This window comes from Morone saxatilis, unplaced genomic scaffold (assembly GCF_004916995.1).
Source record: "Morone saxatilis isolate NCDOM2014 unplaced genomic scaffold, NCSU_SB_2.0 Contig2, whole genome shotgun sequence".
In the NCBI taxonomy this organism is placed as follows: domain Eukaryota; kingdom Metazoa; phylum Chordata; class Actinopteri; family Moronidae; genus Morone; species Morone saxatilis.
Window position 1 is genome coordinate 16,367,465 of NW_023339762.1, and position 22,390 is coordinate 16,389,854.

At 39.5% G+C, this 22,390-nt stretch overlaps 3 protein-coding genes across 3 annotated transcripts in view; 2 read left to right on the plus strand and 1 right to left on the minus strand.

Moving 5' to 3' along the window:
* The first annotated feature begins 2,277 nt into the window (after window positions 1-2,277).
* ankrd34c (ankyrin repeat domain 34C) lies at window positions 2,278-4,046 on the plus strand. Its single transcript, XM_035665634.1, has one exon. It carries the CDS (start codon window positions 2,278-2,280, stop codon window positions 3,865-3,867), a length of 1,590 nt encoding a protein of 529 aa, XP_035521527.1. The 3' UTR covers window positions 3,868-4,046.
* Window positions 4,047-4,525: 479 nt separating this feature from the next.
* Window positions 4,526-9,080, minus strand: LOC118330905 (retinol dehydrogenase 13-like). The gene is made up of 7 exons (XM_035665635.1): window positions 8,811-9,080; window positions 7,657-7,797; window positions 7,379-7,570; window positions 7,101-7,262; window positions 6,841-6,957; window positions 6,533-6,737; window positions 4,526-5,120 (listed from the first exon to the last, which is right to left on the minus strand). Exons 1-7 carry the CDS (start codon window positions 8,881-8,883, stop codon window positions 5,024-5,026), a joined length of 987 nt encoding a protein of 328 aa, XP_035521528.1. The 5' UTR covers window positions 8,884-9,080; the 3' UTR covers window positions 4,526-5,023.
* A 4,066-nt stretch (window positions 9,081-13,146) lies between these two features.
* idh2 (isocitrate dehydrogenase (NADP(+)) 2) overlaps window positions 13,147-22,390 on the plus strand; it is an 11,824-nt gene continuing 2,580 nt past the window's right edge. The window contains exons 1-8 of the mRNA XM_035665851.1: window positions 13,147-13,351; window positions 18,153-18,244; window positions 18,866-19,031; window positions 19,877-20,037; window positions 20,154-20,297; window positions 21,291-21,427; window positions 21,713-21,864; window positions 22,003-22,115. Coding sequence (XP_035521744.1) covers window positions 13,243-13,351; window positions 18,153-18,244; window positions 18,866-19,031; window positions 19,877-20,037; window positions 20,154-20,297; window positions 21,291-21,427; window positions 21,713-21,864; window positions 22,003-22,115 — 1,074 coding nt within the window. The 5' untranslated portion in view covers window positions 13,147-13,242. The remainder of the gene's footprint in view (window positions 13,352-18,152; window positions 18,245-18,865; window positions 19,032-19,876; window positions 20,038-20,153; window positions 20,298-21,290; window positions 21,428-21,712; window positions 21,865-22,002; window positions 22,116-22,390) is intronic.

Genomic DNA, 22,390 nt, shown 5'->3' on the forward strand with positions numbered 1-22,390 from the left:
CCCCCCCCCCCTAAAAAAAAAAAAACACCTCCATCAAAAAAGTATTTGAGCAAATGCCATAAAAGCCTTGCGGTCCTTGGTGGAATGTTATGTGTCTGATTTACCTGTTCCTTGCAGGGCTGAGAACATCACTGTTCTCATTAGAAACTGCTTCTGTGCTGTCTCATAGCAACCTAAAAATAGAAATGTCCCTATTAGGCTGTATAGCTGTGATGGCTGCTACAAGTTTTGGCCTCTTTAATTGTGCAGTAAATATATATATATATATATATATATATATATAGGTGTGAAATTTTGCTCTATCTCTTCATTTATTGTGCTGCGAAACAAGCCAATCAGAGACACAATTGGTTGGAGATTTGGATAAATAAGCTCCAATTATTAATTGATGTTAAGTTACGGAAATAATTACTGCTTATAAAACATTATTTCTGATTTTGATATGCTAGAAAGCGCATGAATGTACCATATTAGCATTTCCTAAGAAGCAGTGTGATGGTGACCCAGAACAGATTCCTTTGTCATATTTTCCAGCTGGATTGTCTTTGCTGTTCCTTTTATTACATGACAGATAGGAAGACTGTCTTTATTGTAACAACTGGCACTGATTTTCCACACCACAGAAAGATTAAATCTTATTTATAGAACAGACTTACTATCTGATGCATGGATTCACGTTTTAAAAAAGCAGAACCAGTTACCATAAAAAATGTTACCCCCTCATGTCCATCACGTGTAGGCCCAACAGTGTGCATTGGTTTCATTTACAAATGGCCCTTTTGAAATAATTAAACTGAAACACACACGCAAAACAGTAACATTTATTTGACAGACAACAACTCGTTTTGTTTGTGTCCTGCAGATATGGGGATCAGGACAGAGGTTTTTTTCATCAGACGCAATTTATTTTGGTCGACTCTGACGTCAAGAGAATACACGTTTCATTCAACATGCAAGAAAGTAAGTTATTTATAACCCGCAGCATCTCCAGGTTGTGATCCTTGAGTGCGCAGTGAAAGGAATACTCCCCATTGGACTGATGTAGTGTGCCTCCATAACAAAAGCCACGCAGCTCATGTGCTATGGTGCCAGAGAGGTACGGCACCCTGTAATTTAAACTAGGACGCGTCGATGGGAACGGTCACGGCTGAGGAAAAAATAGGGACATTTCGAAGAACCGCAACAAACTTACTGTTTTGAATCATTAATTTCCCCCCGATTTTCTAACCTCTTACATGACAAAGCACCGGGTACTTTGAGCATGGAAAACCTTTCCTCTGACCAGGTAAGAGAATTAGCAGACACTAAGTTCTTCGGCGAAATTATTAAACTACAAAAATAATGAAAACGAAGGTTATTTAATTCAACTTTATGTCGTTATCTTGCGTCGCTGCTTTCATCATCTCAGAGGAAGCTGGTAAAAAATAGATTACATTATACATAACATAAGAGGTATGGATTCTGTTATAGATTGTATATAATGTATGTTAATATTTATGTTATAAATTACATTTCAAATGCGGGATTTAACGGAGAAATAGACGACCAACCCAATAATATGTAATGGAGCGCGTCTCGCCAAGTTATACAAAATGAGAACCATGTACAGCGACTCATCACAGTGTGCTATTTAATGTCGCCTGTCTGGGTGTTCGTATTGTCACTATTTTAATTTCAGATATCAAAAAAATAACGTTGACGTACAGTCTCTTGGACATATTTTTGTTCAATAGAAACAGGTGAACGAGGTTGGTGTTTTTGCGCACTTATAGGTTGGCGCATGTTTTTGTTCGTAATTCAGCATCGCCTCCATAAATATGATGAATAAAGATACAATCAGCTGCTGCCACGAGAGAGGCCTAAACTTTGTTTTTAATATCCAAATATCAACGCTTGATGATCATTCAGTATCAGTATTTGTTTGTGAATCTAACAGGTGCTGGTACCATGCTGTCTCCTGTATGGACATGATTTTTTGGGGCATGGGCATGGTCATCTTTCACTTTGGGCATCTGTAATTTTTAAACATCAGCTTCATCTGAGTTATTGTACAAAGAATATATTTCCTATATCATAAATGTCTAATAGGTTATATTTATTACCTTTAAGTTGTAACAGACTGCCACCTGCTGGTGTTGTTGATTAAGCAAAACAAAAAAGGAACAAACAATATGAGTCAAAAAGATTTTGCAATGTAAGCTGAACTACTTCAATGATTTGTTCAAAGGGCTGTGAGCTGTAAGTTCAACACTGAGAAGATCTGTGATTGGCGGGGAGATGGCAGATATACTGGAGCTGCGGACCGATGGAAACTCTCTCCTGAAGGCAGTGTGGCTCAGACGCTTGAGACTCACCAGGCTCCTGCTGGATGGAGGTGCATATATCAACGAGAGCAATGAACGTGGAGAGACGCCACTCATGGTGGCCTGCATGTCCACACACATTGACCAGCAGAGTGTCAGCAAGTCGAAGCTGGTGAAATATTTGCTGGACAACCAGGCCGACCCAAACATACAGGACAAAGCGGGTAGGACGGCTCTAATGCACGCCTGCATCCACAGGGCTGGGCACGAGGTGGTGGATCACCTGCTAAGCAATGGAGCTGATCCCAGTCTGGAGGACAGGAGCGGGGCCTCTGCCCTGGTCTACGCCATCAATGCAGATGACAAGGAGACACTAAAACTGCTCTTGGATGCATGCAAAGCTAAGGGCAAGGAGGTCATCATAATTACCACAGACAAGTCACCATCTGGCACTAAAACTACCAAACAGTACCTAAATGTCCCCCCATCACCGGAGCTGGATGAGAGGTCTTCCCCGGCATACTGCACCTCTCCCTCTGATATTGATGTTACTGCATCTCCGGCACCTGAGCAAGAGCAAAAAAACACAGTCTTCAGTTTCCAGACGAAGCTGAAAACCTCTAGTTCGGCTACAAAGCTTTCCAACGGGCCCACATCTCCAACACGGCGGCCTGCAAACCCCAAACGTGCACGTCTGCCTCAGCTGAAGAGGCTGCAGTCAGAGCCTTGGGGGTTGATAGCTCCCTCAGTCCTGGCTGCAGCCGCCGCCCATGAGGAGAGTAAGAAAGCCAGCTCTGATGAGGATGTTGTTGCAGGGGTGAACGGACTCTCTCTGAGTAAGAGGTCAGCTTTATCTCGACAGAACAGTGTGGATGGGAAGGACATCTTATTCCCACCGGTGGGTGAACAACCCTGTAAAATGACAACCTCAATATCAGTTCCTCCAACGTCCAAAGCATCATATGAGAGATCTCTAGGCCAGCACCAGCCACTGGCACGGCGCAGTACTGTGCCCACAGAGCAGGAGGGCAGCAGCTGCAGCAGTGGACTTGCCAGTCTGAGAGACACAATGCATAGGAGACGTCTGGGGAACGATCACTATGACTCAGACTCACAGCTCTATTCAGACTCTGCCATGTTAGACTCTCCTAAGGTCCCCTTAGAGCGAAGGAAACTAAACACGTCTCCACTAGCGATGCTGACCAGCTCCAGAGAATCTCTAGACAGCAATGCCAGCCCATCTTCTCCCAGCACAGCACGCAGGCGTGCACCTGGTCTCCTGGAGAGGAGAGGTTCCGGCACACTGCTGCTGGACCACATCTCCCACACCAGGCCCGGCCACCTGCCCCCACTCAACATCAACCCGAATCCTCCGATTCCTGATATCGGGGCTTGTAGCAAGCCCTCCTCACCTCTGGCGACAGGTATTAGATCTATAGCTCCAGTAGCACCAAACACACCAAAGAGAGGTGGTCTCAAGTCCAAGAAGAAACTTGTGAGAAGGCACTCTATGCAAGTGGAGCAGATGAAACAGCTTTCTGATTTTGAGGAGCTGACTCATTAGTTAGGGACGGTGTTTATGCAGCACATATTGTGGAAGTGGAAATGTTAACACCACAAATTGTCAGGAAGTATGTCCATAGGTTCAGCTGTGTAGATTCACAGCAATCTAGATGTTGAATAATGTATAATTTATATTGAAACTGAGCAATATAGAAAGAGAGTCTTTGTGTTACACCCAACCTTAAGGATTATCTTTTCTTCACAACATCTGCTGTATATGTACTACAGGTTTGAATGTAAATGCCAAGACATGGTACTTTTCCTCTGAACTAGCTCTCTTTCATGCTTACATGATAATGTAATGTGTAGGGAACATACAGGGTCCATTTGTAGCCAGCAGGCCACTTGGGTGCACTTTGTGCATATGTAATTAGCACCATTAATGGACTTTGGAAAGGAAAAATGTAATGCAGATGTAGCTTTGAGTAAAATGAAATTTGACTGTTTGTAGCAAATTTGTACAAAGTGCCTTCAAGATAAAGAAACCTAAAAAAAAAAAGAGTGGACAGATAAATTTAATGTATTAGGAACATTTTAAATTCATGATGATGTAACCAAAATGTGTTTTATTTCAATATTGTTGGTCTCACATGGAAGAAAATGAATAGACGTGGTGTGAATGAATGAAAAACATGCCTTAAGAAACAGGTAAAACCATGGGCTATGTATAACAGCACTTTATTGCCCATGAGGAAAAAAAGTGAAAATGTTGCTATCAACAGTGTTACAAAAAACTTTCAAAGCACACATAATTCTTTTATTATGAATTCAAGTTACAATGAATGACATTTGAGCCCTTAGTCAACACAGACATTGGTGAAACTTGTCAATTAAAATGTCATTTCACGCTAATGGCAATCAAAACTAAAGATCATACAGCTTCCATGTAACTTACCTGTGAAGCATTGCTTCTGTTTAGGAAAAAACATAATTTAATCCATAGTATTTTTGCAAGTAGTTTGTTGTATAATCTAAATAAATGTCTATCACTTGTGAATTTCGGTTTTCTGTTTGTTTACTCATTGGTCACATTAAGTAGGAGCTCAGCTGATAGTAACCACACAGATGCTCATTAGAAACGCACCAGTCTTTCCTCGGGCCACTTGGCAGTCCATTGGTCCTGATGACGATCATCAACATCATCAATGTCACTGTGATTATGTCAGACCAACCATAGAGGCACTTAGATCCCACAGCTTCTTGGCAGCTTCATCATCCAGACCCTCAGGGGCTGCTGTTTTAGGGGTGCAGTCGCTGTAATCAGTGCAGAATTTAGTGTTAAACATGTTACTCGATCCCTTCCTACTGTGCTGATTTAGTCACAAAAATAAGTCCATCATTCAGAATATAATATGAATACAGATTGGAATCACAGGGTTACTTACAATATAATACAATTGCAGTATTTTGTCCAACATAATGATGGTAATTAAGTTAATTCTGTTATAAGCATCATATTGAAACAGTTTCCTGTCTATTAGGAAAAGAGTAAAATACCCCATCGCCAGCAAAAAAAAAATGTTCACAAAACTAGACTCAGTCAAGATTTTGTACTTATTCACTCCGTTTTCAGTTTCTTACATTCCTAGAGGGTCTGAGCCTTTTTTAATTCACACAGAGCAAGATGAACCCTAGCAAATGGCTGAACTGCGAGAAAACAGAACATTTCAGAGTTCAGATCATGTCGGTGGAAATGGAAGTAAATATCACTTCTGCCAAGGCGGGATTCCTAGCTCGGCAAAACAACTGCCCCATGATCCCCCAAAATGATGGCCCCAAAAACCCCAGTTTCACTGTGTGGTCATTACTTTATAGTAATATCATTAATTGTTCATTTGTTTGGGAATATGGACACATATGCTCTGTTAAAACACAATATCCACTGACTTGATGGCCTTTAGTTGAGTCATGATCTTGACATGCTGTCTCGAACAGGATCCCTGTGCTAATCTAGTTTGTATAAACAATATCATTATAAAAAGACTGCTGTGAAGTATGTTTAATGTGAAATGGGTTTCTTGTAGTTGCAAAACCAAAAATAGTTATAACCCAACTATTCAGTCGCCCTCAGCTACATAGAACCTTTTATCTATTTTAAAGAAATGTTTTGGTTTTCTGGCCCTGCAGCTCTACTCTTATTAACTTTAGTTTTCACCAAGAACTATCTCATAAACACACTGTATGCTACCTGCCCAGCATCAAACAGCAGGCCCACAAAGTTAAAGAGGAGCTGGTGAACATAGTAGAGCATTTAGAGACAGATATTTCCCTCAGGAGGTACAAGGAGATTGGACTTACATTCATCAGGTGGGCAGCGAATGTGAAACCAGAATTAATAATCTGTTACTATGTGTGTGCTGAATAAATAGACAGTTGTTTGCTACCCCATTGTCACCAATGTTATAAGGTGATATAATATGTCAGTGTGTTTACAGCTTGTTCTGCTGCCCCCAAGTGGCAAAAACACAATTATTATCACTACATAGTGCACAGAGAGGGGGAGCAACAGAGGTTAACAGGGGCCCAGCACCACATTTTTGCTCCAGGGGTCCCAAGCAGATTAAACCGGCCATGATTATAACAGAACATATAGCAATATGGATATATTTTTTTGGTTTTGACCAGCTGTCTCACCCCTAATAATGAAGTTACCATCTATGACTGACCTGTAGTAGAGTCCGCTTTCATTCTGCAGGCTTTCCTCAACAGCGCAGTAGATGGTGGTCTGGGCCCCTTCAGTTGGAGACTTGATGAGGAACATGAGAGGTGTATACACAACTCTCTTCCACAGGGACATTGAGGGCCAGAAGTGTCGGCCGAGCTCAGTCCGGATTACTCCAGGATGGAGGCTGTATGCCGTTACTCCGGTACCTGCAAAATGACATGGCATAGGACATAATGTATTCACTTTTTAATATATTCACTTTAAAAAAAAAAACTGCATGTCTGTGAGATAAAAAAAAAGTTTCAATACCTTGTAGCCTGTTAGCCAGCTCCCTTGTAAAGAGGACATTAGCTAGTTTACTTTGCGAATAGCTTTTCCAAGGGTTGTAATCTTTCTCCTGATTTATGTCATCAAAATAGATTTTACCTGTTGAGTGAAAGCAGTACATGCTTATTCACAGACGTGGTGTATTAATATTTAATGAATCTGAAAAGGACTACATTCCTGAGAGAGAGAGAGAGAGAAAATAAAATCTCTTGAAGTGAAACATAAAAAGAGAAAAACTGCACCTCTTTCATGAGCTAAACTGGAGACATTGACGATGCGGCTCGGAGACGACTTCTTCAGGAGATCCAACAGGCAGTTAGTTAAAAGGAAGTGGCCCAGGTGGTTCACACCAAACTGCATTTCAAAGCCATCTTCAGTCTGCCATTTTGGACAGCTCATAACACCTAAAAGCCAGAATATTAGTTTGTTTAACACCTCCTTCCTGTTTATGTGAACACTGTGCACTGTCTCAAAGCTGTGTACGATATATCACACCATCAGGTGTCATTTATACATCCACCTGCATTATTGATGAGAACATCCAGCCTCTCTTCACTTCCTAGGACGTCTTTGGCAAGTTGTCGCACTGACTGTAGAGATGCCAAGTCCAACTTTTTCACAATAACGTTGTCATTTCCACTCCTCTTCCTCACGTCCTCTGCAGCTTTATTAGCTCTGTCCATGTCTCTACAGGCCAGAATGACCCTCGAACCTGTAACACAGCAGCAAATGTTGCACATTTCAAAATGAAATTAGATAGTTAAAGGCCAACATATAAAACCCAGTTAAGTTGCTAACCCCTTCTAGCCAGGTCAACAGCGGTTTCTTTGCCAATCCCAGTGTTGCCTCCGGTGATCAAGACAGTCTTTCCATCCAACCGGGCCTTGCTGTGACACACTCCACCTGCCATCCATTTCTTCACGCTAAAAAGTCCCACTCCTGTAAGAGAGTCCATACAGTAAATAAATCTCCTATAACCATAATACCTGTCCACCTTTCACAGACAACTGAGAAAACCATTCACAGGACTACAGCTTTTTATGATACATCATGACTATTTTCAAATATTTCAAACCAAACCGAATTGTTTCAGTTATTCTTCAGGCAAAAATGACTGAGAAAATGATGGATGAAGCTCAAACTGGTTCCAGTTTCTCAAACATAAGAATTTGCTGCTTTTTTAAAATGTTTCATTATCACCGTAAATACCGCTTATGAAACTATTTTAAGAAATTATTATTGACATTATTATTGACATCTTTTTGACATTTCATAGATTAAACAATCCATTAATCAACTGATTTCATGATATTGAAATATTGCTACTGCTTTTTGTGTGTATTCCCATAAGTTTGTCTTGTCTGTTTATGTTTGCATACTGCATGTGTTTTAACCCTTGATGATCCCTAGCTTTATTGTGTTTTTATGCTTCACAATTTAACTGTAGGTCAGGACCGGGTGACTTCAGTCCTGTAATTACCTTTATTATTGTCAAATCTATCTATCCATCTATCCATCTATCTATCAGACTAATAACATAAAGCTGTCAGGATTACATCATGTGACCATAGTGACAAACATCAAGACAAGCATCTGTATAACTATAATGAAAACTCACAGTATTGCAGCTGTAATCTAAACTAGTTATTACAGAAGCACAAAGCAAAAAAGGAACATGTAAAACAATTTCCAACATTTTGGAATTTTAAACAATTGAACTGTTTTTTTTTTTTGGCAATATGAAGTGACATTCAATTGGCATTTTACATATATTATATGAAATCCCACTCAACAACGAGGATACTGTCTCAGTGTCCTTTAACCGAAACACCACAGACTGCACAGTGTTATACATTACTGTCAATCATTAGCGTACAGTGAGCACACAGACTTTAAGAGTTGGTTGTTTAACAGCCCCACTTTACACAACATTCGTTCAGTGCATACATTACCTGTTACTGTGACCACAGCAATAGTTTTGGGATACTCGAAAACAAATGATCTTATCGCTGTGAAGGTCTGCATCGTCCTACCAACCCTTACTTATTCTACTGAAAAGAACTTCCCCTGTTAGTCCGATGACACTGAACTTCTATTTAAACTCAGTGTCTCTCTCACATGAGCAAAACTATTAAAATGACTGCAAACCAAACTACCGAGAAAAAGCGCCCTCAATAACAGCTCCCAAAGTCGGTAGAGTACAGAACACACTACCTTCCACCCGGAAGTACCGCCTACTGTCACCATAACAGAAGAATCCTATTGGTTCTTCTTATTAAAGCTCAAGCAAGTTACAAAACACATTTAGATAACAATCGTTTTACTCTGTGCTTCATGGCGCACCACTTTTTCATATTAAATAATAATAATAATAATAATAATAATAATAATAAATAATAAACTATATGTATATAGCACTTTTTATTGACAACATATAGCCTCAAAGTGGTAAGTAAAATAGCAGTTAGAGAATAAAAGAAGAAATGAAAATGAAATACAATGAAATGAAAATATAACAGTAACAGCCATCATTACTACCATTGCACTGCAAACATGATCATCTTAAATCATCTTTCTTTTGCATTGCACATGTACAGGTATCCACCTGGATATTCAACTTTATTGTATATATTTGATATATTCGAGATTTCTTTCCTTTTTTTTCATTATTATTTATTTATTATTGTATTTTTTATTATATTTGCTGTTTGCACTACATTCCCCCTGTGCTGCTGTGCCAAAGTTGAATTTCTCCTCAATAAAGGAATATCTCATTTTATTTTTAATTTTTAATTTCCGAAGATTGAGCAGAAGTGAACATAATAAAACAAATCTAAGTTCTAAGTAAAAGCAAGGCTAAAATGTGAGTTTTAACATCCTAAACGCATCAAACAATGTTGCTGCTGTATATGTATGTGTTTTGGTGCGGTGGTGCCTGGGACATATCTTTGCACCATATTAACTAATAGTGTGGGAACATATCTATAAAGAAGTAAAATAATCTTAAAATTAAAATCCTAAAGTCAGTAGTGGTGATGATGTTTTAACCACTGATTACTGGGTTGGATGATGATGACTGATCTCCTGATTACATGTTATTCCGTCACAACACATTGTATTATACAATGTCAGTGTGGGTTTAAGCATATGTTTTACATATTAAGATTAGAATATGTGTATTTTATTAGTTGTATTTTTGTAAAAGTCTGTGTTTGTTCTCTGTTTTCCCCCTGCTTCAATGCAAATAAAGTTAATATATGTTGCAATCTAGAGCCTATATATACATTGCTACAAATCCTCCAGCAGAGGTCACTGTAGACTCACCAACACTGTCTAAGTGCCTTCTAAAGGTGTCCAGCAGATGGCGTACATACATTATATCAGACCCCAGACTTATGTTTAATTTTTTATATCCACAGTTACCAGTCAAGTCTAAGAACACTGGGGAAGTACTTAATATAGCATCAAATTATGTCCTAAACTCCTACGAGCAAATTAAAATGCTCTTTGCTGTTGTACGTGCAGACAAAAGAAGAAACCCACCAGCAGCACCAAGATGACAGTAATAATAGCATTACGCCTTCAGATCTTAATCAAAGCCTAACCAGAGCTGCAGCTGAGCGACTGACTCTTGAAATAAAACATTTAGTTTTTTTTTTTATTGATGAGAGTGTCTCTCAGTTTTGATGTGTCAGATCAATATGTCATCCCGCTTTCTTTAAAGCACAATCAAGTGGCCTTATGTTCTGAGGCCGGGCGAGGTCTACGTTTAGAGTTTTGACCTTGGAGTTTACAGTGAGACATCTGAGAGTAACTGTTCACACTGTGGAGGATTGCTGAGTGTCTGTGAAAGTGGGCAGCATGTGGTCACTGTTTACATACCATGAGGTCAAAGGTTGCTGTAGAAAGCAAGAAGATTATGTAACTACCACTGTCTGACCACAGCAACCACAGTCTGTACTACAGTCTCTCATTACATGTGCAGGACAAAACTGTGCAACAGCTGACCTTCACTGACCTTCTCATGAAGACAAGTTGAGGAATGTTATTTTTCATACAGCTCAAGACCTTGTATGTTTATAGATTATTGCATTTTTACGATATCTTACTTTTGTCAGCGCAGGGCCCCTATCCTCAGATGTATTTCTACAGAGGTGACCTGGCTGTCTCTTTTGCTGGCTCACCAACAAGCCGTCATGTGACTGCTCTGCACACGCTTCCCAGTCTTTCTCCCAGTATGGTAACCTTCCCTTGCTAAAATTAGAGGGCCCTCTGCTGAGACATTTTGGAATGTGACTATCCTGTACCCGTCCTGCAGATGATATGGGATCTCAATAAATTTCACCACATCTGTCAAATTTTAACCTTTACTTGTTAACTCCTGATACGCCATAAAAAGTATGGGTTTTGCTTACTAATAAAACAAACCCTGCGAGGCTGTACTTTTGCTCAGGTCAAATGAGTTGTTTCTGGTCTGGATGCACTTTATATTTGTGGGTCTTCTTCTGCACAGTAGGACATATATACATCTGTTTTTAGCTTAATCTGTAAGTATTACATTATCACATTATCCCTCTGTAGATGAACAAAGAAGATAAACAGCTAGCACCGCATAAAACCATGTTCTGTTTATATTTGTTATCCACATTTGCATTTGATCTGTTAATTAGTGAATAACTTTTGTACAACATGTTTTTGCATCACAATACACTAGGATGTACACATTTTACACATGGAGTCTTGTTCTGAAACATATAAATGTGTCATTAAAATTACTGTTGTGATTTATATTTGTTGTATTATTATGTTAAATATGTTAATATATTAAATAGGTTAAATGACGTATCATAATAATATACTTGTGCATTTCAGTGGTTTCTCATATAATATTACATAATGGCTTTCTAACAAGTATGATGCATTCATACTATGAAAAATGGGACAACGGCTCAAGAGTCAGTAAATAATCTTAAAATAATAAATCATGTAGTTTTTGTCCCTAAAGGACAACTTTCTAGTAACTCACATCTTTATGAATACTTTCCATAGTTACCATAAGTTTGCATTTACCCTACATAATAATGTATATCTCTGCATTATAAAACCTCCTATTGACCTTGAGTATGGACAAAGCACACGCGGACAAACACATAGTATACATTTTGTGGGTATACTTTTGAATATTTAAAATGATAATATTCCTGCAAACTTACAATTGAGTGCAACAGACATTCAACAGGTCACATAGGAAAAGCAATGGCAAGCTTTTTAAAGGTCACTGATTTTACACATCAAGCTCAGGGAATACCACTCAGCCTGTATGTCAATGTCAACCAAAGTCTGAAAAACTGACCCTGATTATATCATCAGGGTTTGAGTGGCGTTGTGCAGGATACAGTGTGTTGGGGGAGCTTGATCCATCTAAAAATATGTGTCAGGATATTCTGTTTAAAACTGTTTCTTGTGCGTCCTGCAACTTTATGTAAGTGTACTAAGTCACACTGCTCCTTTATTAAGCATTAAGTGTCGAACAGCCATGTTGTGAGAGTTTTCTAAAGAAATCAATAACCCACAATTATACAGCAGTCAGTGACCTTGTTATGCTCACTCTGGATGGGGTTACCCATATGTTCCCATTAGGTTCCTATGTTCCTCAGACTTTTGTAGCACATAATGGGAACATGCCAGGGTCCCAAACATTCCCCAGTTCTAGGGTTAGGGTTAGGCAGTGTGCGAACTGTGTGCAAACTAATTAACTTTAGTTAATTATATTGGGCTGTCATGCTTCAGCGGTGATGGCAAGAACAGAAGTATCATTTTTAAAGTGAATGAATGATGAGTCATTAATAGTTTAAACATAACCCAATCTTTGTCTCACTGGAACAAGCTGCCTTCACTTTTTTTAATGAATAATTTATTTTTCTCCTGCAATTTCATTGCAAAAAAAGCCTAAAGACATCTCAACATGCATCCCAATAGTCTAGAGAGAAAGAAAGTAGACATTTTAGGGATTGTTGCAGCATAAAATGTCTTTTTGGAGTATTTTAGAGACCAAACTTTCACCAAACACTTATGTCTGATGAAGAGTACTTCGCACCCTGGCTTTAGGGGGACTTAGGACCCTGTTTGGTTGTCTATCCGGTGGAGAAACGGCTGGAGGTTTTTAACCACTATCTTGTTTCTCGTTTTCGGTACCTCCTCTGGCTCTGTGTGACTCTGACGTAGCGCTCAGCGTGTCCCGCCGGGGAGGGGAAGAAAGGCGGTGCTGCGCTGCTCGCTATATTGCAGAGAGCCAAGGAGCGCTTTGCCCCCTCTTCGCTCGGAGTTTCCGTCGAGTGTCAACCGCACAACAACAACAACAACAAAAGTGATTCGGGCCGAGACATGGCTGGATATTTGAAAGTCCTCAGCTCTCTTTCGAAGTCGGCCGCTGCTTTCTCCAGAAACCCCGCGGTGCTTGCGCCGGCTGCAAACTGCCAGCCGCAAAGAAACTGTGAGTGGAGTGAGAGTGAGAGATAACCGGTGCCATCCTCAGCATCATTGTGTTGTTACGGTTAAAACTGCTGCTTGAACTAACTGTTAGCTTTGTGTAGCTCCGGTTATAAATAAAACAACAGCCTGTAGAAGCCGGAGGCGCCGTGCTGCGCAGCTATGCTAGCCAGGATGAGTCCGCTGCTAGCCAGCTGATAGTATTAATGATTTGAGTCAGAGATGCTCTCAACGTCCCTGGACTCACTTAATGGTTGCTTTATGGCAGGTCAAGTGCAGGTTGTTTCGCTAATAATGTGGCTGTAGTCGTCGAGAAAGAGAGAGAGATGAAAGGGGCAGAGAAAGCGAAACGAAGAGCCGGGGGAGAGAGAGCTCTTTGTCTTCCCCATCCAAAGTTTGGAGGAACAGTTCATGGCGATATGGAGAAAATTTGGTCGCATTAATGAATGGGATGTGGATTTTAATGTGTCTACTGTTAAAGCAGATACGACTGAGCATGTTTAGTCGACACTTAACCTCGAAAAAATAGAGATAAATCAAGGAGGCGAATTGCGCCGCAGAAACTGGCAGCGGATGAATCAAATGAATCTTCCGTTTTTTTTGGTTTTTTTTTTAAGGCTGTCTGTGCGGAAATGTCATTGTTCACGACTTGGGGATAAAATTGTGACTATCACATGCAGAATTAAGTTGAATCAAAATGTCCTAGTTGTGAACTGATGTGCTGCTCTTCAGCCATCGGGTTATTAGTGCGATACTGACTTGGAAAACTTTTTTTTTTTCCCCCGAGGTCAACCACCGCATACGAGCCTCCGCTATAGAGAGCAATGGCTGCCGCTCGCTCCGTCCTACATAATGTTTTCCATCTGGGTTACATTCACTCTGCAGCTTAAACCTGCACGATTCACCACTTCTGATTCTAGCATTGTGGCTCTAACCCAGCTTATATCGTTATTGTGTATTGACTTTAAGAGTTTGCATATGTATTTGTTTAGATCAGTGCAAGGAGAGCAGCCAAAATTATTAGAATTTTTTTTTCTTTTTTGGGGGGGGGGTGTCTGATTTTGGAGCAGGCAGCCAGGATTTATCACGTGGGGCCTCTGCAGAAATGTTCCCAAATTTCATACAGCAGGAATTTGAATCTGTGGGCTCTGCTGTGTTGTAGATACACGTCTCCATGCTGCCCAAACTAGCAACACCGTTAGTGTTTGTAAAGGAGTGGGTCAGTTGAAGGGCACTTTGACTGTGACTTGTGTGTGTGTGATTGAGTCAACATGGCATTTGAGCTTTGTAGTGTACCCAGCTGTCTGTAGTGAATGATAGTTGCCCAGTTTTCCACCATCAGGAATGTCTCGGGTAGATAAAACTCAACTCAAACTGTTAAAAGTTTACTACCACTACTCTTCAATCCAGTTTGTAAGCCAACCTGTGGCAGCATTGTCTCTGTATTTGGTGGTTTAATTCATGAGTGATCAGGGATACAAAGCAGTGTGGCACTCTCTCTCTGACCTCTCTCTGATTGTGACTTTCAGATTAAAAGTTTTTTTTATTGTATTTTTTTTAATTGCAGTCATAGTAAGGTCACAACATGCAGTTCTTAGCTGCAATTACAGGCCCTTTTAAATTTCACACTGTCACAAAATTGGCCAGCATGCTGTTTTTTTTCTACAAAGGGAAGGTGTAATCCCCCCACCCACCATTTGTCTCCAACTTTATTTTGTCAACTTTGAAGCCTCGCATTTGCCACAGCTTCCTTTTTTTTTTTCGAGTATGGTTTTAACAGTTCATTAACTGACCTTCTCACAAATGTCTGCAGTCTTGCCTGCAGCTTGATGTGAGTGAATTTGTTTACCTAGTGAATGTCTTTTTTAGGTATAGGATTAAAACTCGAAGGCGTTAAGGCTTGCCTCCTTGTGTTGAAAGTTAACCAGAGAGGACACATAGACAAAGGTTACTGGGGTCATCTTGTGCACACATTGTCTGAGACACTCTTTGACTGCTTGCCCATAATGTATATTGCACAATTCAGTGTTGAGCACATAGTAAAGATCACAGGGACCAAGCTTACAGTTCTTTTCTCAAATTAGTTGTAAATACCCAGTGCTGCAGACAGGATAGGGTGTTTAAAAATGCTAATACTTTAAGTTGCCACTGAATGCTTGGTTATTTTGTTAGTCTTGTTTTCTTTTCTGCCGCTGACTAGCTTCGTCTCAAGCTACCGGCGGAGGGACAAACCTTGCAGACCTATCCTAAACGTATGTGCCAATGATGTGGCAGGCAGAGCCACATGACTTTGTTTCAGCTCGCCCTTCAGCGTCCACTTTGTTGATACATTCAGAAGTTACATAACCTACTCAGCTCCCTCATGCGCTCCCCTCCCCCCGCACAACGATAGTAGAGCCCTGTTTGAGCAGATTTGGGTTAGACGAGTGAGAAATTATGCCAAGCAGTGGCTGGTAATGACTGACCCATGATGCACTACGGCAAGTACTGTTGTTCCAATTGCAGCGAAAATGACGATGGATCATTTAAATGAACGAATATTCAGCTCACCTCTTAAGGTGCTTAAATTTTTCTGATAATAACACCTAACGGTTAATATTTCTACTGCCAACCTCTGTCATGAACAGTATATACCGTATGAGTGATGGAAAATATGTTTTCTAGTCTATTTGATGGGACAGTTTTCAATATTCATTACATGTTGATGACTAATAGGACAGCAGCTAATGATTATTTTCGTTATTGATTAATCTGCCAATATCTTAATCAGTTTATCATTTGATTTCTAAAATAGTCAGAAAATGGTGAGAAAATATCTATAAGCTAAAGTCCAACTAATTTATAAAATAAACAAAATATTCAGTTTACCGTCCAATTTCACAAAGAAATCATTAAATTACATCTAACAATAAAATATATTGCTCCAATGACATTATCTCTATACAAGTTGCTGTAAACATAAAATGTGGGACACTGGTAACAGGCACAGTGGTTCTGTCCATTTCCTCTTGTGAAGTAACTTCAATCATCTTGGTGGATAAATTTAAGATATATGATTCTGTTTCCTTTTACACATGATCTACTAGGCTAAAATGATACATTCCCTAAACAATGCCCAAGTGGTTGCTGCTCAGTAGGTTAAGGAGTATATGATCTGCTCAAACAATAGCTGGTGAGGTTACCAGCAGGCAATATCACTCTGATGTTGTCTTTCAAAGTCACCAATGCTGGTGACAAATTCTGTGTTTGTTGAGAAGCAGGTTGCTCCAAAATACTGACCCGAACCAGTAGCACTAGGATAATGCTTTTGCTTTTGTCATTTAGTTTGGTCCGTTTCATTCTACTGAGCAACATAAAGGTCACGACTGTCTTTGCTATGAGGTTATTTTCAGTGCGTCATGGTCACCATGTCTCGGTAGTCGGCAGGGCGCATGTCATATTAAGAGCATGGGGACAGAGCACAGGCTGTTTTAACAGGTGTTACCAAGGCTTCATAATCCCAACGAGGTCAAATGTCCCACGTGGATGTTTGATATTTTATTGAATTCACCTAATATATATATATATATATATATATAGTGTGTATGTAGGAAAGTTTGTTGTGTAACGGTTTCACCAGACTCCGTATGTTTACTTGCATTATCCTAGGAAGGCTTTGGGAGCAGTGGGGGAGCATTAATTTGGCTGGGAAATAGTCACTTGATCCTCGGCACCTCCCCCTGTACTTTTCTATTCACTGCAATGGTCCCGCTGGCAGGACTCTCACACACTGTCCAGAATGAGAGCTGATATGATTAGAGATCCTAATCTAAGGTGATCCAACTGGAAAGCAAAGAAGAGCTCACTTTCTCAAAAGTCATGGTGGTGGGAAAATAAACCCCACTCTGAGTTATTAAAGTTTAAATCTGTTATCAAAACTCTGAAACGGGAACTAATCCCAGAATTTTGAGCAAACCGTAGACTGCATGTTAAGAATAAAACGGGTGCCAATCTTTATGTAACTGGACACCTGGAATTGGTATTTTCTCATCAAATGTGAGTTATAATTAGAGTTGCAACTATAGCTTAAAGGCACCCTGTGGAGTTTTTGGCAACTAGCAGCAGGTTGTAAGTGGGTCCCGTTTTGTTTGTATCACATGCACACGCTCGGCAACGCAGTGCTTTCCCGATGCAAAATGTAGATTATTCCACTGATTGACTGTGTAGGACGGTAATGCATCAAGAAACAAACCCTGACAAAATGCAGGGAGCAAGACTGCTAGCAAGAAACACATAAATATAACCACTACTAGTTTAAAAATACTTGGTTATGCAAATCTGTTGTGAGGAAGGAAATGCATTCATCCCGTTTGTTGAGCCCAAATAATGCATTTTGGTAAGAACACTAAATGTTTACTGTTTACATTTGTTAGCTTACAAGAAAACACCACAAGGTATCCTTTTTGATAATATCCAAGAAGAAAAGATATTTAAAATTGTGATAATACCTTTTTTTACTACTTTATGACACTTCATAGCCTGAACGATTCATTGATTAAATAAGAAAATAGGCAGAATAATCTATGTGAATGATTGGGAGTTGCAGCCTGAGGCACATATATTATCTGGCAAACGTAAAGGAAATAGGAAACGGATAATGCTGCTGCCTGTCCTCTGCAGATAGCCTAAAAACAGGATCTTTTTTTTTCCAATCAGTACAGTTTCCTGTGTTTTATTCAGCAGTAGTTGACCCATAAATAAATAAGCATTTTGTTGTGAATGAAAAGCTGCCTTTACTTGAACTCTGGTCTGTGTGTGATTGACAGATGCCGACAAACGCATCAAAGTGGCCCAGCCAGTGGTGGAGATGGACGGAGATGAGATGACCAGGATCATCTGGGAGTTCATTAAAGAGAAGGTGATAAAGTGGCGCTCAGGGGTGGAGGGGTGAACACAGAAACACTGGAGTGACTCTCAGAGGAGGACTTGCCCACACTGTCTGACTGGCCTATTTTTAAATCACAGACTGACACGTGGATGTGAGGGGAGGGTTACGTGGAAGATTATATATGTATGATGTGTGGGGGAGGGGCCTCTGTGATGTTTCATTCAGTCACTGGCTGATTGCCTTCAGAGAGAGCAGATGGTGCGTTGGCTCAGGAAGAAAACATGGGGAAGCATGAGATTTTAAATCCATGAATGTTTTCTGACAACTGATGAGTTTGATTCTTTCAAAAGGAAACATAAACACATCACTGATGTAATCATGCACACTTAAACACACTTTGCAATGTATTATACACCATATAAATAAGATTTGTTTAGCTGATTTTTTAGGTTATTTTTTATATTCTTGATATGTTTATAGCCTCTACTTCAGGTTAATGTCTCAATCCCTGTGCTCCCAGAATGGATTGCATTTAAGGATGTTTTATTTAGTCTTCGGAAACCAGACTGAATCTAATTTTCTAGACAGCAACAAGTGTAGTTTGTTGATGCTAATGCCTGTCTGTGTATTTTTCATTTTGTGCTCCTTCAGCTCATCCTGAACAATGTTGATGTGGAGCTGAAGTATTATGACCTGGGTCTGCCGTACCGTGACCAGACTGACGACCAGGTCACCATCGACTCTGCCCTGGCTACTAAGAAGTACCATGTGGCGGTTAAGTGTGCCACCATCACACCCGACGAAGCCAGAGTGGAAGGTGTGGAATAAGTCTTTGTTGCTAGTGGTTTTGTTACTGTTATTATTCACCTCAAGGCAAACTGTTTTGAATACAATGTAGGGAGCAACACAATCTATTTGTCTCATAGTGTATAATGAAAGCACAACTGGTTGAACTTTAAAAAGCTTCAAAATCCTGACTCTCAACTAGAGCATTATCATTTTAAGTCCTTAAATCCATAGATTGATGTGGAATAGTTTAGGTTTTATTGGAGGACAATGTTCACAGGAGAGATAATACAAGGTACTTACAATGCAGTTTACACAATTAAAGTGTGAAGAAGGCTGATTTGGAAAAAGGCCTGGGTGTGTAGGTTGCTACAGGGCTGACAGCAACTGACATCAAACTTTGGGATGCAAGGCTGATTGCAGTTTACTGGTTTTAAAAGAATTAGAACATGTCAATGATAAAAAACCTAGCTTGGTTAAGAAACAAAGAGAACAAAACAAATCCCATTTCACTTTCTGTATAACTGTTTGCATTTTAATTGTATGGTATTTACAGTTAAATGACAGAAGTCCAATTAAATGATTTATTAATGTACAGATGTTTTAGGTAAATGTCTGTTTTGCTGCGAGTCAAATTCAAGTTATTTTTAACTGTAACATGTCCCGTCCAGTACATTTGTTGGCTGCAATTGTTAGAAAACAAATTTTAAGGGAACCCTGCAGATATTTTAAAACTCGCAAATATCCATTTTGGTATCAACCTCAAAAATTCTGTGTTGGTTGGGCTAAAGTTATGATAGTACTCTAACTAATGATAGTGTTGTGTGGGGCTCTGTAGCATGTTTCCTAGAATAATTTCAGTGTCTTTATATTTAGAGTTTAGCCTGAAGAAAATGTGGAAGAGCCCCAATGGAACCATCAGAAACATCCTGGGCGGCACCGTCTTCCGTGAGCCAATCATCTGCAAGAACATTCCCAGGCTTGTTCCAGGCTGGACGCAGCCCATCACCATCGGCAGACACGCCTTTGGCGATCAGGTGAGTCTGATCTAACATGCTGAAGACAATGTAACAGGTAACAACAAACCAGTCAATTTCAAGACTGATGATCAGATTTCTTAGAGTTAATGAAACTGGCTGTGTTTGTTCCACAGTACAGAGCTACAGACTTTGTTGTGGACCAGCCCGGCAAATTCAAGATCATCTTCTCACCTGCTGATGGTAGTGCAGGCAAGGAATGGGAGGTCTATGACTTTCCTGCCGGTGGCTGTGGAATGGGCATGTACAACACAGATGAGGTGAGTGGATACTTTTATTTAAAGGATAAGGCTGACAGTATTATGTGTTTGGTATTCATAACAAATCTCATAAAAAAACGAAACAAAGTAGTCTCTCAATACTTTCCTTACTTCTTGACCTGTCTGTGGGCATTTAGTTCCTACTGAAGACGTAAATCTTGAGAAACGGGTCAGGAAAAAATACTCCCTAAAACAGCTGTAGTTTTTAGCAAGTGTTACTCAAGCGGGAGTAAATGGTGTATTTTCCGCTGCATATTTTGTGTGCTAGTGAATATTTTTGGCAGCAGGACAACATATGTGCTATCAACTCAAAATACTACGTGCTGATGTGTATTTAATAGTTGTTTATTTTTTACACAGATGAAATACTAGTTAGTGGGATCAATGAATTGTTGTTTTTGGTCTTTTAATGGGATTGTGGGATAATTGTGTTCTAAAGCCACACTCTGGATAAAATATACACAAGTAAGATGCTTGTCAGAGAATGTCTGAATGCTAACGAAATGTAGGTGTAAGTGTGTGGGACCTTTTCTTTGTATCTATTGCTTGAAAAATATTCATTTATCATCGAGAGGAATAAAGAAAAATGAATAAAAAATGAATTCCTTCTGCCAGTAGTTCCAATTTTATTCTCAAATCTGTGCCCATTTAGGCATATAGAGTGTTTATGCAGTTATTCCTCATATTACTGTGAAATTGCAACTTTAAATTTTAAATCTCTTTTGTGCTCAAAGAAAACCTGAGATTGCTTTTACATTCTGCCTAAGGCTTTCTGTAAAATTGACACAGCAGTCGTTGGAGTAGACTAACCTCTTGTCAGCCTGCTTTGCTACTGTTTAGTTTTCCTTCATCAGCACAGGTCTGTTTGATTTAACAACATCAGAGGTCATAATAGATGACTTTCAACTTGACAAGGGGAAGGTTGTTAACCTCTGTACTACTGATAAAATGCTACAGTAGTTGTGAACTGTTTGTATTCCCCCCCCCCAACAGTCTATCACAGGCTTTGCACACAGCTGCTTCCAGTATGCCATTGGCAAGAAGTGGCCCCTGTACATGAGCACAAAGAACACCATTCTTAAAGCCTATGATGGCAGATTTAAAGACATCTTCGAGGATATCTTTCAAAAGTAAGTGTCTTCTATCTTTGTGTTTTTATTGGTGTTTCAATCTTCTATACAAAATTGGCTGAAAAATGTTTTGTTGAACTACTTTTTTGCTCATTGTTAAAATAGAACACAGTAAAAATACTTACTACTAGAATTGTATTCATGCTTATGTACAAAATTATTACAGAAATTAGGATTTGGTGCAATATTATAGAAAAATTGAACCACTTTTTTCACTTAGATGTTATAGAAGAAGGTAAAAACGTATTATATACAAGCTTTAACTTATATCCGTGCTTCCTACAGGCACTACAAGCCAGAGTTTGACAAACTGAAGATCTGGTATGAGCACAGGCTTATTGATGATATGGTCGCCCAAGTGCTGAAATCTTCCGGAGCCTTTGTGTGGGCTTGCAAGAATTACGATGGAGATGTTCAGTCTGATATCCTCGCACAAGGTGAGAAATCAACACAACTACTGCTTTTTGGGAAATTATGTTGTTACGAAATACTTGCATTTGGGATGCTTGCCAGTTTTGAGCAGATGTGAGTTGCTTTAAAGAACGGTTTATACATTTTGTGTTTCCTGTTTTTAGGTTTTGGCTCCCTAGGTTTGATGACATCAGTTCTCGTGTGCCCTGACGGCAAGACTATTGAGGCTGAGGCTGCCCACGGCACTGTGACCAGGCACTATCGCGAGCATCAGAAGGTTAGTGACCATCTTTATCCATATTAGAGCTCTATATTTGGAAAACATTTAAACCTGGGCAATGAAACTGAAAATGTAAAAGGCCAAATTATGGCCTTGCAAACAGTGTGTGTAATGTGTGGAGTTATACTGCCATCGTGTGGTGAAAATTAGATATATGCTTGTCTAAAATTGGGAAATACCTTTGTATTATTATTATTATTATTATTATTATTATTATTATTATTTATTATTATTAACAATAATTAATATAGTAATAATTATTATTGTTATTA